We start from the raw sequence: 15428 nt of genomic DNA, 5'->3' as shown, positions 1-15428 counted from the left end.
TACAGGAATTATCACCAGTCATGTAATTTAAATTGTATTACAACTTCAGATTTTATAATAATATGAATTTAAGCAGTTTGGAAGTTTCTGATAATTTTCAGGGCCAGGAGCATTTAGGGACCTGTGCCTCTAGGTCTAGCAATTAGTTCTGAAGGTCTGCTCTGAGATGGGCACATTTCGAGCACTGTATGAATTTTAAAAACCTACTAAGTCATTCGCTGCCAGAATAACTATGCAGTCCAAGTGCTGGTAACCATTAAAATACAGGCAGTACATTTAGATAAGCATAGGAAATCATCCTGAAGGATAGATCTTTGCTGCTGGTGCTTGTCTGTTTATCCATCCCCTCAAGAGTCAATTGTAGAGTTCATGTTTAGTGATATTACAGAAGATATTAATTAGCTTTAGACCCTTTGTGTGTTTGTAACCCAGAATAGTTGCAACAACTTGAGAGCTGGAATATGTAGAAATGTGAAGTTAGTGCACAGATCCTACATGAGGTACAACAAGGACTATCAACACCACCAGCCTCTAAAATAAATATCCCACTTTATGCAAGGTGAGTCTATGTGTTCCCCAACACAATAACCCAATAGAACACATTTTAGAGAAAACTTATTTATGGTCTCACAAAACAGCATTACGTTTCTTTATGGTGGAATGAAAATGTACTATGCACATTTAGCTCTTTTGTTGAGGACAGTTGAAGTGCAATTGAACCAGTTGTCACCACAACTTGAAGAAAGTCACCCTCAAAACATAAAACTTAATAATCCAACAATCAAATAGCCATAACAAGTTTAAAAGCCGCCTCTTAATTATTATTCTGCTATTGGTAGCACACTAATACTGATTATCCCATTTTTGAAAACTGTTATTTTCAGTGTTTTCTGTATGAGATAAAAAGACAAAATATGCAGATTTTAATGTAAATTGTGTCACTTAGTATTACATGATGTGTATCTTACAACCATTAGTTTTATTTGGAGTTGTCTATATTTAGAAAAATATTTCAATTCCATGCATGAATGCTTGTACAGTTTTTGATCAGGAAGGAAATATCTACTGTATAACTGGTAAGAGAATAGGTATATCAATAATTTCTAAGGGAAATCTAAATATAGTTTACACATAATATATGTTTGCATATATAAAGAGAATTAACCATAGACATCTATTTTGCGCTAACAAGTTTTTCTTTATTGATGTAATAATGAAAACAGAACTCGCTCCTTTTAAACATACATACATGAGGCCAAAATTTTGTTCATGGTGTGTGGAATGTTCTTGGAGTGTCTGATTTAATGAATCTGTTCTGCTACTTTGATGTTTAGTCATGTGGCTTATTTTTAAAATTAGCATAATTCTTAAAAAAATAATTTATTATTTATGACTAAAGTTTCTAACCAAACTTTGCATTTAAAGTAATCGTGCTGGGTAATTTAAATACAATCTTTCCTGTAAATATTTTGTATTCATTAGAAAGAGAGAACAGTCAATTTATGCAATTAAAAGAATCACAGTCACAGACTCACAGAGTAACTGAGTCTGAAAGGGACCTCCCATCGATCATCCAGCCCAACCCTGTGCTCAGGCAGGATTAGCTGGAGCAAGGTTGCCCATGGCTGCATCCAGTTGGGTTTTGAACATCTCCACAAACTCTCTGGGCAGCGCACTCAGTGTTTAATCAATCACTTGTACAGTGAAAAGGTAAGAATATTCCTACGAGTATGGATTTCTTTTCTGTTAACTTCAACACATAGTTCAAAGAGTAGATGCAGACAAATATGACTTAACCATTTTAAAAGTTGAGCATAGTTAGATTTTTTTTGTGTTAATGATTCTAATTTTAAAAACAAGATTGCTAAACAGTGCGTTAGAAATTAGTTAGTAATTTACATTAATAAACAGTTATGTATTTTAGAAAATAAATTTTAGGAATCCTCAAAGGGTGGAGCCATTTTATTGCAAAGATGTTTGGAATGTATATTTGATTTTTCAGTTTGCTTGATACCTTTGCAGCTCCTGTGTTTTCTCTTTTGCATATCTCACAAGAGCTAACTTCTTTCCTTTCTGTCATCTTTACAGAATTATTTTTAAAGAGAGAACTAGCATTGTCGTTTTCATCTATATTTTATGACTCTCTTCTCCATAGCAACGTTTAAATTTCCTCTGACTGGTATACTTTGCATGCAGTGCATAGCCTATCCTTGACTAAAATGCTGTAGTTACTACAAGATAAGTGGTAGCACAGTAAAACAATTATGAGAACCAAGAAAGATTTGATATTGAATCCCTTGAAAAATCAAGTGCATTTTCCTTATAGGTGTTGGCCAAGTAAGCTGCAGGTTAATGTCACTCTTTAAATATTTATACTGAAATTTTAACGTCAGGAACATCCCAGTAGGAGGCTGAATTTTATTTTTTCCTCCATGTGTGCATATATTTATCTAGGATGCCTCTAGTACTTACATGGCTGTAGAAAGTGGAGAATAAGTGCATAGACTGTAAAAGAAAAATTGCCAAAATCGTAATATTTAAATGCTGTTTCTTACAGCAACTGAGTAGATTCTAAAGCAGCAAATTTCCATTTTCTGCTAAAAATTGAGAGTTTGAATGTTTTTTCTATTCTCTACCAAGTTTTTGCCATTTTGGGGAAGAGCTGTGAAAGCCTGCCTAGCAATGCATGAAATGCTTTGCATATCTTTAAACACATAAATAAACCACATCCTACATTTATATGAAGCCATAAACAACCAACCTATCTTCTAGAGTACCTGGCACATGTATGCAGTAAGCATTCAATTTTTTTGTCTCATTCTTTTCTGAGGAGCTTCACTGATACGTGGGACATCTTCTGACTTGCTGTGGTGTTAAGTACAGGACCTACATGCTTGCCAGAATATTTCACATCTTTCCTGAAAGTGTATTTCCAAAAAGTAAAAGTTATAATAAATACATTCAGTGCCAAATTCAGTGTCAGTATGTGACAAGTACAGGATGAGTCTGAACATTGCAAACCACCATAAAAGTAGCTATACATAGATGTTAAATTTGGTGCAGCTCAGAAACTATTTACAGAGATGGCTGTACTATCAAAACTATATTCGTTCTTGTTGATTACTTGCTGGCATGTTTGTACTTAATTTCTATTGATTTGTATTATATCAATCTATTGTTTTATATTATAATAGATATATCTATTATATAATCAGTCAAGTCAGTAGGGTTATTAGCCTTTTTCTGAGACTGGTGACATTGAAATGCTTGGCAGGAGAATAGGACTGTGGAAATGAGGTCAATGAATATAAAATAAGAGTTATTTCTTTACTTTTGAATGCTTTAACATAAATACATTGCAATAGTATAATTTTTTGACAAAGATAATTTCATGCAATCGTTATTAGAAAAATAGACAATGGAAAATTAATTTCATAATGATTTATGTTATTTTTGTTTCTCTAATAATAGAAATCATAGGGTTTGGGTATAACAAGAAACTGTTAAGTATAATTTAGTCTTGCAGGAGATTTTGGTTTTGCTAATCTTCAAACAAGCATAAGGCTGAATTCTGATCCAACAGAACAATAACTTTATAATTCTAGCATTTTTTCTTTTAAGACTTCTAGGCTTGGTTTCTTGGAAATCTAGGACATACAGCTACATAATGTTTTGAATAAATTGTTGATATGGCTATAAAATATTTTAGAACTGTATGGCCTTTTTGTTTTGGAATGATCATGAAGTCATCTACAAAATCAGACTTTATGAACTTCATTTGTTAAGGGTCGAGGCCTGCATGGAGCACTTAGCAGAACTACTGGTCCTGTAACATGCCTCCTGCAAAATGCCTCCTGCTTCTAAAGACAGTATTTCAGATCTATCTGTGGGTTGGTTTGTTTCACTCATGTTGGCCTCACAGTTACCTCATCCAAGAAATAGTGCAACATCCTTGATTTGGGGGTTGGACTAGATGGGACTAAAGGGACCTTTAGGGGTCCCTTCCAGCCCAAAACATTCTGTGATTCTGTGTTGGACTCCTTTGCCTGTCTTGTTTTGTTTTACCACGTTGGAAGTGTCTGTAACTTTTCCTGTTCTGATAATACCAAACACATTTCCATGGAGGGCTCAAAACGATACTAGAGTATTTGAAAATGTGGAAAGCATGACATGGTGTGCAATAACAGCATTGAAAAACCTCCAGTTATTTCTTCTGTGTTACATTGTGTGACAGGCCCCCAAATTGACCTGAATTTAGAGGTGGAATTCTCAGCGTGTCTTACTGGAGTCAAGCGTACTGTGAACCTCACAGGGCTTGCAGTCTCTGAAGGGTAGTTTTTTACAACACAAAATAGAGTAAGAAAATTTGTTTGGTAAAGGAAATTTGGGTTTTATGAGAAAGATAAATTAAAAAAAAGAGTTTGAAAACAAATCCCCCTCCCATTTCTTCACTGTCTCCTTGCAAGGCCCTATGCTCTAATCTTGCTCTTTAATCTATCCAATTTTTTTAGGTTGCAGCAAAATTTACACAGTTCCATCAAGATCCCTAAGTCCTCTTGTCTACACCAGAAAATCCTCTCAGATCTCCCCTGGTGCTTATAGGTCTGCACGCTCCCATCCCTGCCATACCTGACTGTACTGCAACAGCCTCTTCTTAGTATGCAGTTGTGCAGAGGAAGGTACGCTTCCCTTTGGAGGGCTCCTATTGACCCCCCCGTAACAGCCAGGAGACAGCAAATGGCCAGATTTCCTCCCTGCCCCTCAGCCATGGTCGTTTTAACAAAATATGCATTACCCATATGGTAAACTAGGAGCAAGTAAAACTGATATATGCCCCATCATGTATCTTCTTTAGAGAAAATCACCAAAGGGAGGAAGAGATGCTAATGCAAAACAAATAGGAACAGGAGGTGCTTTGGTTTGGCTGGAGCTGAATAATGACACCAAAATGGCATAGTTTACCATAGGGGCAGGTAGAATAGAAAGCTCTGCAGTGCTGTTTGAGGGCCAGGGAAAGATCACATCATTTACTGCAAAACTGCCTCTTGGCAGTGTATAAAGCAAACCATAGGAACCAGAGGTACCCACTGGGTTTTCCACAGAGACAGGAAGATTTTAGACTATGCAATAAAGGATCAGACCAGAGGGCTATTGCTGTTATTGTTAGGAAAATTATTTGCTCCCTATGGCCTCCCAGAAGGGGTAATGTCAGACAAACCTCCATAGTTTATTTCAAAGGAATTTGTAGCAATTATTAAACTGAATTGCTGACATAGGATCCTGTAACAGCCAAGTTTCAAATCAGCAACAGAATGAAGATTTGTCTGGCTGTAACAGACAGATTTTTATTTTTTTTTAAAGGAAAAGACTGTGAACGTGGATTTTGAAGCTTAGGTGAACAGTGACAAGAATGCCAGCCCAGGAAAAAGCATAATGGAATGTAAATCTCATCTGCTGACCCTATTATTCTTAATAAAGGCTTTGACTCCTAATATTTCAGAACACGGAAATATTCTTGATTTTCTAAAAGGCTATAGATGGGATTGACAAACTGAATCCAACAACAGATAACATGGAACTCTGATTTGTAAACTCTTATTAATGTGCTCTTGAAAATTATCTCAGTAAAAGCAATAGGGATAGTTTCATACACAAAAGCGTGTACCATCTAGTTTGTGTGGTACTTTTTAATAGGAAATCTTCACTTGCATTCCATCTGACTTTAATTCCCTCACATGGCAAAACTTGACCAAACCATATGTATCTGAAGGGATGTGCTCAAACAGGAGTAAACTCAAGTTCTGAAAACAAGTAATAAAAATTTCATCGAAGAGTACTAATATTGTATAAGTATTCAACTTAAATTTGAAGTCCGCATGCATTTATGTTTTGGGGTTTTTGTTCAGGTTTTTAATGTTCTCCCCTACCCCACCCAACTTCCTTGAACCCATCTCCACTGTACACAGACTGCAAGCTTTCTACTTTAGTTTGAATGATAGCTGGAAGGAAGTACTTCTGTGATGATACTTCTGTACCCAACATTGCATATATTGCCTTGGATGCTGAGACTGTACTTGAAGTGCTGTTTTGTAGAATGTGGTACACAAATTAGCTCATTATGAAAACATAGGAGTTTGCTATGTGCAGTGGGCTTGGGCAAACTGTAGAGTTCTTTAGTATTTATTCCAAAAGTGGAGATTTGGATATTGTTCTTTACTGCACCTGTCTTTATCTGAGATACCAATGAAAGGATGTTTGTAATTTTTATGTGCATTTAGCAACAAGGTGGCATTAACACACACACCCTCCCCCACCCCACCCCCCCAAAAAACAGTGTTAGAGAAAACCCGTTTCAGTGCTACAACAGGAAATTAATTTCATATTGCAACTTTCTCCTTTTGTTTGAATGAAAAAAATGTAGTCAACCAAGTCTAAAACTAGTAAGTAGAAAACAGTTCAGAAAAGCTTTAAACTGTTCTGAGTAATACTCTGACCTGTTGTATAGGATCTAGCTCATGTATTTACGGTTCATCAGGTATCTGCAATTTCTGCAGCAACCCTTGTATATCATTCTATATAATCAATTATTTAAACAACAGGCTTTTAAAGAAACACATATAGGTCATACTTTAATGTGATCATGGCTCGTATTTTGTAACTGGATCATTCAAGTTTTAGGATAAAATAATTTTGCTTGCAGCAATTCTCCATGCCAAGAATTTTGTTACATTTTATAATGTGAAAACAGAGAAACTGCGGCTGGTTGTTTTCAGTATTTGTGAACTGGAGATCATGTGACAATTCTCTTCCATGACAGATACTAATGCGGGCATCAGCTTTTAGCAGGGTACTGTATGGAAGTTGTTTTTTCTATCTGTTTTAATTCAGAGCAAGGACAAAAGGTCAGAAGCTCACTAGAGATCTTGAAGTTTTTTTGCATATGGTATTGACTCACCTGCCTGTTTCTGTGTTCAGCTGATGCTTGTAAATAAACACTTTGTATTAGAAAAATAAATAATCTGGAAGGTGGGTTTAGCACAAGGCTAAATTGTTGTGTGATGGATTTCTCTATGAGTATGGAAGTAAGAGGAGAAGAATTCAGAAAAAGGGAAAACTGTATTTTGCCTACAACAATTCATTTTTCTGAGTTGCTCTCCATTACCTACAATTGGTTTTCTCTTTCCTAAAGTGAAAACAGAACCCATTTTTCAACTCTTGATAAATAAGGTATTTTATATGTAATGGAGTCCACTGCCTGCTCTCCGTGCCTTTTTACGTGAGTTGTTGCTTACAGTAAATACTGTGCATACAACCAGGTATGGCTAATCTTGTCTAAGAACATCTGTGTGATATGAATATGCATATATGCATAAACAGTTGCCTTTTATTTGCATATATATATAATAATACTTGTGTTTACAGTACATAACTATTGTTCTGTGCATACATTATTGCATATTATGCATATACAATAATATGTTTGCATAAGCAGTCAGTAACTTTCTGTTACTATTTTGTTTTTCTTTCCTCTGTCACAGAGAACACAACCTTCTACTTCAATATGATAAACCACTCTTAATGTCAACTTCATTCATAATAAATGTGGGTTTAGATGTTTATAAACCAAGAATGGCTGGTTTTAAAATTAAAGCTATCTTTATGTTGAATTATATTTGTGTACAGGAAGATGGAACTACTTCACAGTTCAAGTGTGATACCATATCAGATGAGAAAACAGTCCCTCTCTTAGCATTGTGGTATTTAACAAATTGCATGGTGCTTTTTGTGACACCTAGTAAAAAAGCTGTCAAATAATAAACTAAGTTAATAAGCCCTCAATAAGTTGAATCAATGGGCAACGTAAACCTAGTTTCTCTAGCTTCTTTCCTTTATACTTTGTTTTATGTTATGTTTGTGATTTTATGAATGCAAGAGCTGAAGTACCTGTTCCAATTAATGTGTAATGATTGCTTGTTCTGTTTTGTTGTTTTCCAGCTCCCGCAGGCTCAAAAGGTAAAATATTTTTAATCCAATCTTAGTCATTCAAAGTAGTCACTGGTCCTTCATGTTTCCATGATGTTGTGAGTATGGTACAGTAGTGATCAGTGAAATAGTTCACTGCAATGGGGGCTCTGGAGCTGAGCAGCAAGGATAGCTGACATCAAGGCCAGCTGAGGTACTTGCTGGGAGCAGCTCTTCAAACACAGAGCTATTTTAACACAATAGGCATATACTATATGCCTACAACTTTAAAACAACAGGGAGGCTATTTTATCAACAATTTGAAATAATAGTAAGGATCAAAAAAACCTCACCCCACTACTCAATGTGAAACATCGCTGGATCATTTTGTCTCTATTGTAGAGACTGCAGAACCCCTGGCATAGCTGGTACCCTTTCACTGCTCCCCACTGTATCTGTCAACACACCTTTGAATCCATCCAACCTTTGACTTCTCTAATAAGTTGCGTACAGTTTTCATATAATACACTTTTGCCTTTGAACACCTTCTGCATCGATATGGTATGTTACCAGTCTCCACTGCACATCATGATAATGCAATGATTGTGGCAAACTCGAAGAATTGCTTGATGCCTGTTGCATCATCCTTGTGTATTTCACAAATATAATTAAAGCTTCCAGAAAACAGAAATTCTAGGTGCTGTTTTGTGGTTTGCAGTGAAAGAGACTGAATTGAGAGAAATGAATGGAATATACTGGGAAATTGCAATACTCTCTCATCCAAGTCGTTCTTATTGTGCTAAGTAAAGCACGTTTAATAAGAAATGTCACAGCAGTTAATAAGTTAAACATGACTGCTAGTAACAGTCATGGATGATAATCAAAGTTCAGTTTTTAATGAAAGCTGTAGGTTAAGGGATCTCCAATGAATAGCTTTTGCAGAATGGTGAGGGCATCCATGGAACTCAAAACTTTAAAATGATTAAAGAATGTATCTCACCCACTTTTTAGTTCAAAAAGCAAGAAATATGAGCATGGAAGCTTTTATTTTTATGATGCTATGTATATTTGAAATTTCCTTGCTTGTGGAGCTCAGAAAATTCTATTTCAAATTTGCAGGTAATATACTATCTTGTGATGCTGGACTATGTCCATAGTTTGTTCTTGTGTTTTGATAGTTTCAGAGCCTACCAAATGTGACATGGTAACAAAAATTGCTGCTTTTTTTTTTTTTTTTTTTTTTCTGGAAATATATGGTTTAAAGAAACCTTTTGTTGCAAGCTTCCTGGAAAAGTAGGAGTAAAACACTGGCTAGACTGGCTAACTTTGGCTTTCTCATGTTCACCTGCTTGTCTAAAAGTTTATGCCAAATGCCAATGCAAACTAATGCAGAACTAAAGCGACATATTTTGTACATGTATACATAATGTCTAGTTGACTGTATACTAATTTCATGCAAAGAAAGAGGAGAGGAATGGGAAGGAAGGAATAGGATGGGGAGGGAGAACAGATACAAGTAATCCCCAAGGGCTTTTGGTAACTTCAGGTAAGAAATAAGCCTTTTCACAAGCATGGCCTGATAGCTTATGAACAAAACAAGAGAATCTCTGGCTATCTGCAAGGTGAAGGGAAGCAGCGCAGGGCTGATGCATGCCTTTATGAATGACTTAGTCACTAGAGTACGTGTTTTGCCATATGGTGTCTGAACTTGTACTGTATTTTTGTTGGAATCTATGTATCACCTTGCAAATATTTTCTCTATAAACATTTCAAACAGTCATGTCTCTCTAAACATGTTCACTTTAATCTCTGAGTGATCCAAAAGAAAAATGTGGCATTCCAAGTTTACCTTTACTATTTTATAATGGTTATGAATACTCAGTCATCTTGATGAAATGCGTTAGGTCTTTTGTGTGAAACACTTTGGCTACAGTCTTCTCAGTGTTTAGTCAGTGTGCTATGGTGATTAGCTATTGGTTTTGAAGACCTGTAGATTCTCAACTGTCTACGGCAGCTAAATAACAATTAAAACCTGTTACTGTTATGCTATCTGCTCTAAATCAAATTGTTGCAAATTCAGAATTGGAGTGCAGGTGAAATGAAGTATGAGGAGTTTAAGGTGGATGTCTGTTGCACCATATTTGTTTTGAAAACATCTTTGTGATATACCCTATAAAACAGAAAATACCACAACCTGCCCCAAAACGCCACCATAATTTCAGGTGGTAAGAGATGCTGATTTAATATGGTCATGTAGGTTTCAGAAGAAAATATGTCTAGGAAGAGCTGGTGTATCTAAAAGAGAGCTCCACTATTCAGACAAATGGAGCAAATTCATGTGAATTTGATATGTCCTCTATATTGCTTTTCTGCATGTTTTTAGGTACCCACCCCACAGGGCTGTGAAAATAGTAATAAACCAAAGAACTCAAATTTAGCAGTTTTCAGACTTTTTCAGTTTGGCTTCCAAAATGACCTATATCTTTGAAACAGTTTTGAAAAGCAGCTTTTGTATTCAGCAACGAGCAAAAGCTGTTCTTCCTTAATAGCTCAAAAAGGTGTTTTGTTTCCTAGGAGGAAAGCTTTACTTGCTTTCTTGAGCAAACACAGCAGGATTAAAAATCTGTTGTCCTACTCCTGCTGTGATGTTTTGTTCTACTTAGCTTGTGTGAAGAGGTAGGAATGAATAAATTAGGCACACAAATCAGAAGCAGATAGTGGTGTTTAGGAACATTTAGGAGAGTTTTTTTAATGATTCTCTCATTGAACAGAATCATATTTCCTCCATATAGAAATGTTTTGATGATATTTGTTGCCCAAAATTTCCTGACAGCTTTCTTCTCTCTTTCTGTGTTATCCCTTAACTTCTGTAAGTAGTGCTTTGCCCTCCTTTTATCTTGATGCTATCATCTTTCAGCCATTTGGGAGCATCATTTATCATTCCCTGCATCATTTACCTTCTTATACTTTGAAGTGTTGAATTAACTGTCACTGGGAATAGAAAATAGAAAATTTGCAAAGCTGCTATTTCATTGAAGCGCATGACTAGTGATTTTAGCATTTTTATAAAATTATAGGAATCAAATTGAATGTAATGAAGTACAAAATAATCATGAGATAACCACTTTTGTAATGTATATAAAGTTGAGTGCTCCATTTGGAAAACGGCATTAAAATTTTCACTTACGTGTTAATCACAGTCTAAAATTTAGTTTCCAAATTTCTCTCTCATTCCTCAACAAGCAAGTTGACTTCTAATAGCATTTCTGAGTCAGCAATTTGCAAATTCTAACTCTTAGTAACTATTTTACAATACGAGGTATTTTTGGTGTTTCATTTTTGTGTGCTAAACACAGAAATGTCTCTCTAACAATACTCTCACTCAGGTTCCTATATTGTCTTAGGCCACAATTTGGCCATAATTTTAATAAAAGTATAGCTATTCCTTATTCTTCTAATCTATGTAAAACACAATTAAATGGTCAAATTCTAATTCTCTGATGCTTCCAGCCTGCCTCCTGACTCTACTCAGCACATAAAAGCACAGTAGTCACAGAAGACACCACCTTCTGAAGCAAGCCTATGTGGAGTGGGGAAAGGAATAAGGGGGGGAGGGGGGAAGTTGGCCGAGTTATAACAAGGTAGCAAAGAAAAAACAAAAGCTTCAGCACAAACCTCATACTTCAAATGCATCCCTATGGAACTGCTGTCTGCTGCAGGTAAAGTTTGAGCAGCAGCATTGTGGCCACCACTTTCAACCCCGGTGCCTTGTCAGAAGGTTTGCAGTGTTCCCACGCGCCGCAGTTTCACCCCACTTTCAGTCCCTCTGAATATAGCAATGTTTTTCCCCTACTTTTCAATTGTTTCTTCACAAGGCTGTATAGGCTATGCCAGCAGACCTTCACTTTGACCTGTTTCCTCACTCAAGTCCCTTAAGTCCTATTTCCTTCCAGGTCTACAGACCAAAGGTTCCTATGTCAGCATAGCTGCATAGTCCTCCTCAAACAGTTGCTTGAGTGCCTCTGTCTAGCCCCATCATATCTCCTAACTTTGCTTCATTTTTTGATTCAGAATGTTAGCTTCAATTTTAAGCTCTGTCCTCTAGATATGATGGCCTATGGACCTTTTCTGCATTTCAAGCTGTTGGTAATTTAATTAAATGTTGTGGAATGGTGAAAAATCAACTGGGAACACTGTAGATCCAGAGATATTATAATTCAAAGGAATATTATTGGGCTAGAGATTCGTCTATGAGCAAATCTGGGCATTGTTGTGGTTATTTGATAGTTTCCATGAGTCAGAATTGGTGGAAGATGAATCTGCCTTTACTTGACACCGCTGCAACAGAAATCCCATTCTGTGGAAATGCACTACTGTTACTACAGTCCAAAGTAAATGCAAAAATGAGGAATATGTCAAGCAACAACATAGTTAGTATAAAAAAACCCTCTTATTTTGTTTTGCTAGGCATTGTTTAAATTGGGAAATGAAGACTGGATAGAATTAGCGCTATGGAACTTAACTTCTGAGCTGAGCTGAACAGTCCTGCTAGGATTTCCTGATATATATCATAGACATAATAAATCTCTATTAAAAAAAAAGACATTTTGAGGTTTCAGATCTAATATTTTCTTAGATTAATATATTTTTAATGTGGTGAAAGGTGGTGAAAAAATTCTAGGAACCCTGACATAAGCTGTGGCTGTCTAAAACACAAAGTCTAAACTCTGAAGGATACTGGAAAAAATATGAGGTTTAGATCTCAGAATTTGTTTCCTTTCTGAGACTAATTATAGTTCAAAAATTAGCAACAAAAAGAATTGCCCTATCAAATTTGCCTTTTATTTAAATTAATTTGTATATTGTTTATTTTGCTTTCTTTTATTCATCAGTAACAATTTGGGAATGTGTATGTTTAACAAAATATAAAAATACTATAGCCAGCTGCAGTGAAACAATATTGCATATTGACTTTGAAAAAAAAACCCAAACAGGAATAGCATCTAATAAAGGATATGGACTGACTTTTTTACTCTTGTAACTTGTTCTTCCATCTCAGGAGGCATCCAGTGGCCCATCACTGGCAGAACCCAGCTTCATTATAATCATTGCACAATATATGTAGGCAAGAATAACGTTGTGTTAACAGTAATAGATAGGGACACTACTCACTCTGTGTCAGAAATTCTGGACAACCTACTGTAACTCTCCTTGGCTATACACTCCGAAGGAAAATATTTCAGGGATCCTTCTCAAATTCCTATTGCCATAATGGAAACACCTAAAGAAATGGATTATCTTTCCTGTATGTGTGTTTCTGGAGTCATTCTGGAGCCTGCCTTAATCTTTGTCCTGGGAGATGGATGTTAGTGCTCAATGTGAGGCTAAACTCCTTCGGTTTATGTGCTTCACGTGAGGAGTGAGTAGACACTTGTTTACCTGTTCTTTCTGGAGATTTATGTGGGGTTGTTCTGAGAGGGGTAAATGTACAGCAAGGAGTTAAAGGAAAAACTGTAGCAGTTATGAGTGTTTCTCCAATTATAGACCTATTACTGCTAGGCATTACAGATCTGTGACTTTCTCAGAGAGTAACTTCTGTTTCTTTATTCTAAACAGCCAAGAGTCATTTAGCCTGGGAATGCATTTTTCCTCATTTTTGAGATGATTTTTAAAGGTTTGTTATTGTTGTCTAAGCATTTTATCAAACAGTGTCCATGGCCCTTGTATAGATTCCTGCCTAAAACTGTTACCACTACGTCTTTTCAATAGAACAACTTTCTGGGGCAAACCACCAACACTCTCTTTTTCATTCATCATTTTAGACTGTAGATGATAACTTATAAAATCCTGGGATCTAGCTGAAAACTCTGTGTTTTTCTTTAGGGGCCTTGTTGTAGTTTTTTTTGCCAATGTCATCCAAAGTAGCCTCACAATTCTGAGACAAAACATACTGGTGCAAGTTGGAGAAACTACAAGAACTTACTTTTTTGCAATTAGATGAACATGTTGAAAAATGAAGATTCTGTAGCATAATTCATCTAAACTTCAAATGAACTGAACTCAAGCATTGAAGTACATGTATTTTTACTCTACCATTGTAATTCCATGTTTTAGAGAGCCGTAGGAATAAGAAGTTAAACTACTTGTGTTTTTATGAGGATATCTCTACAGACTTGAAGGAATAAGAAACATCTGAGGGGCTGTACAGTTCAGTAGTCTCTTATAAACATATATGCCCATATGCGTGAATCCACACACATTTAATGTTTCACTGAACTGAATTCCCATGAAGTCTTATTGCACGAGTTTGACATTTTTGTAGGTTCATTATCCAGTCAGGCACTGTCAAATCACTGGCTTTTCGTAGCTCTTTGAGGCTGAAGTTGCCTTGAATTTTTCTTGTAATGGTCATTCTGCTTAAATGGTGGCAGTGTTCTGCTTAAATATTGCCAGAATCACCTGACAGAAGAGGTCTACTAGTTTTACTCATGATGTAAAAGAGATGGGAATACCTTCTGCTAAGAGCAAGAAGGAAGGAAAATTAATTAATGAAGATCTTGAGTGGAAGCTAAGCTCAGGAGGAGATGAAATTGAGGTTTGTTTTGTTGCTTTTGGTTTATTAAAAAGCCCTAGGGGAAATTATGTTATTGTGAGTTTATATTCTTAGCAGAAGATGAAATTTGTAGTGTATTCAAATGTACAACTAAATCAGAAATTAACAACTCAGCAGAAAGGTAGAAAATAGAAGATTTTTTTTAATGGCTGGTGGAACAACAGCTGCTGCAATAGGAAAACTTAGTTGTACATTTGGCAGTACTGAAAAAGAGATGCTCATTCAGCTTAGGGAGGAGTCCTTTCTTTCTGGTTTTCAGAGGAGAAACTTGAATGTTAAAAAATAACTTACTGTAAAGGTAGTACACTGCCTGTGTATACATGGTTTGCCTGGGCCAGGGGTTCCTGTATGTAGTGTGCCTTTGCCACAAGAAGGACTATAATTCACATTCACATTGCTTTCACGTTACTGTGGAGGATTTAGTCAGGACCAAAACACTGGTGTAGACAGCAGAAGAAACTCAAGTCTCGTGCATTGCTGGGGACTCCCAGACACATCCACTGCTCCTATCCTGTCTGAAGAAATAGGCAGACCAATACTGGTCAATAGATTAGTCTGACTAATAGAATAGCGAAGACTACTGAGGTTTGGGAGAACTTAATTTAGACAGGAAGCACAGACTGTGTTTATGAAGGAAGATGCCTTCAGATGAACTGGCATAGACAATCTGTGTTTCCTCTCATGAAGGTATCTTCTTGATTCATTAAGGGAGATGCTGATTATAGCACTCATCAACTGCAGTCCTTAATCAAAATGAATCAGTCAGAGAACAGCTTAATTGCATTGGAGCAGAAGGAATGGAATTGAACTTTAGGTAATTTCTTTTTTTCTTTTTTCTTTTTTTTTTTTTTTT

The 15428-nt window shown here is 36.1% G+C and overlaps 1 protein-coding gene across 1 annotated transcript in view; it reads left to right on the top strand.

Annotated features, from left to right (window-relative positions):
- The window catches only part of CACNA2D3 (calcium voltage-gated channel auxiliary subunit alpha2delta 3), a 474057-nt gene that overhangs the window by 328814 nt on the left and 129815 nt on the right, over nt 1–15428 (top strand). The window contains exon 16 of the mRNA XM_009639329.2: nt 7996–8013. Coding sequence (XP_009637624.1) covers nt 7996–8013 — 18 coding nt within the window. The remainder of the gene's footprint in view (nt 1–7995; nt 8014–15428) is intronic.

Source organism: Egretta garzetta, unplaced genomic scaffold (genome assembly GCF_000687185.1).
Source record: "Egretta garzetta isolate BGI_Z169 unplaced genomic scaffold, ASM68718v1 scaffold215, whole genome shotgun sequence".
NCBI lineage: Eukaryota > Metazoa > Chordata > Aves > Pelecaniformes > Ardeidae > Egretta > Egretta garzetta.
This window is presented reverse-complemented; position numbering and strand designations above follow the sequence as displayed.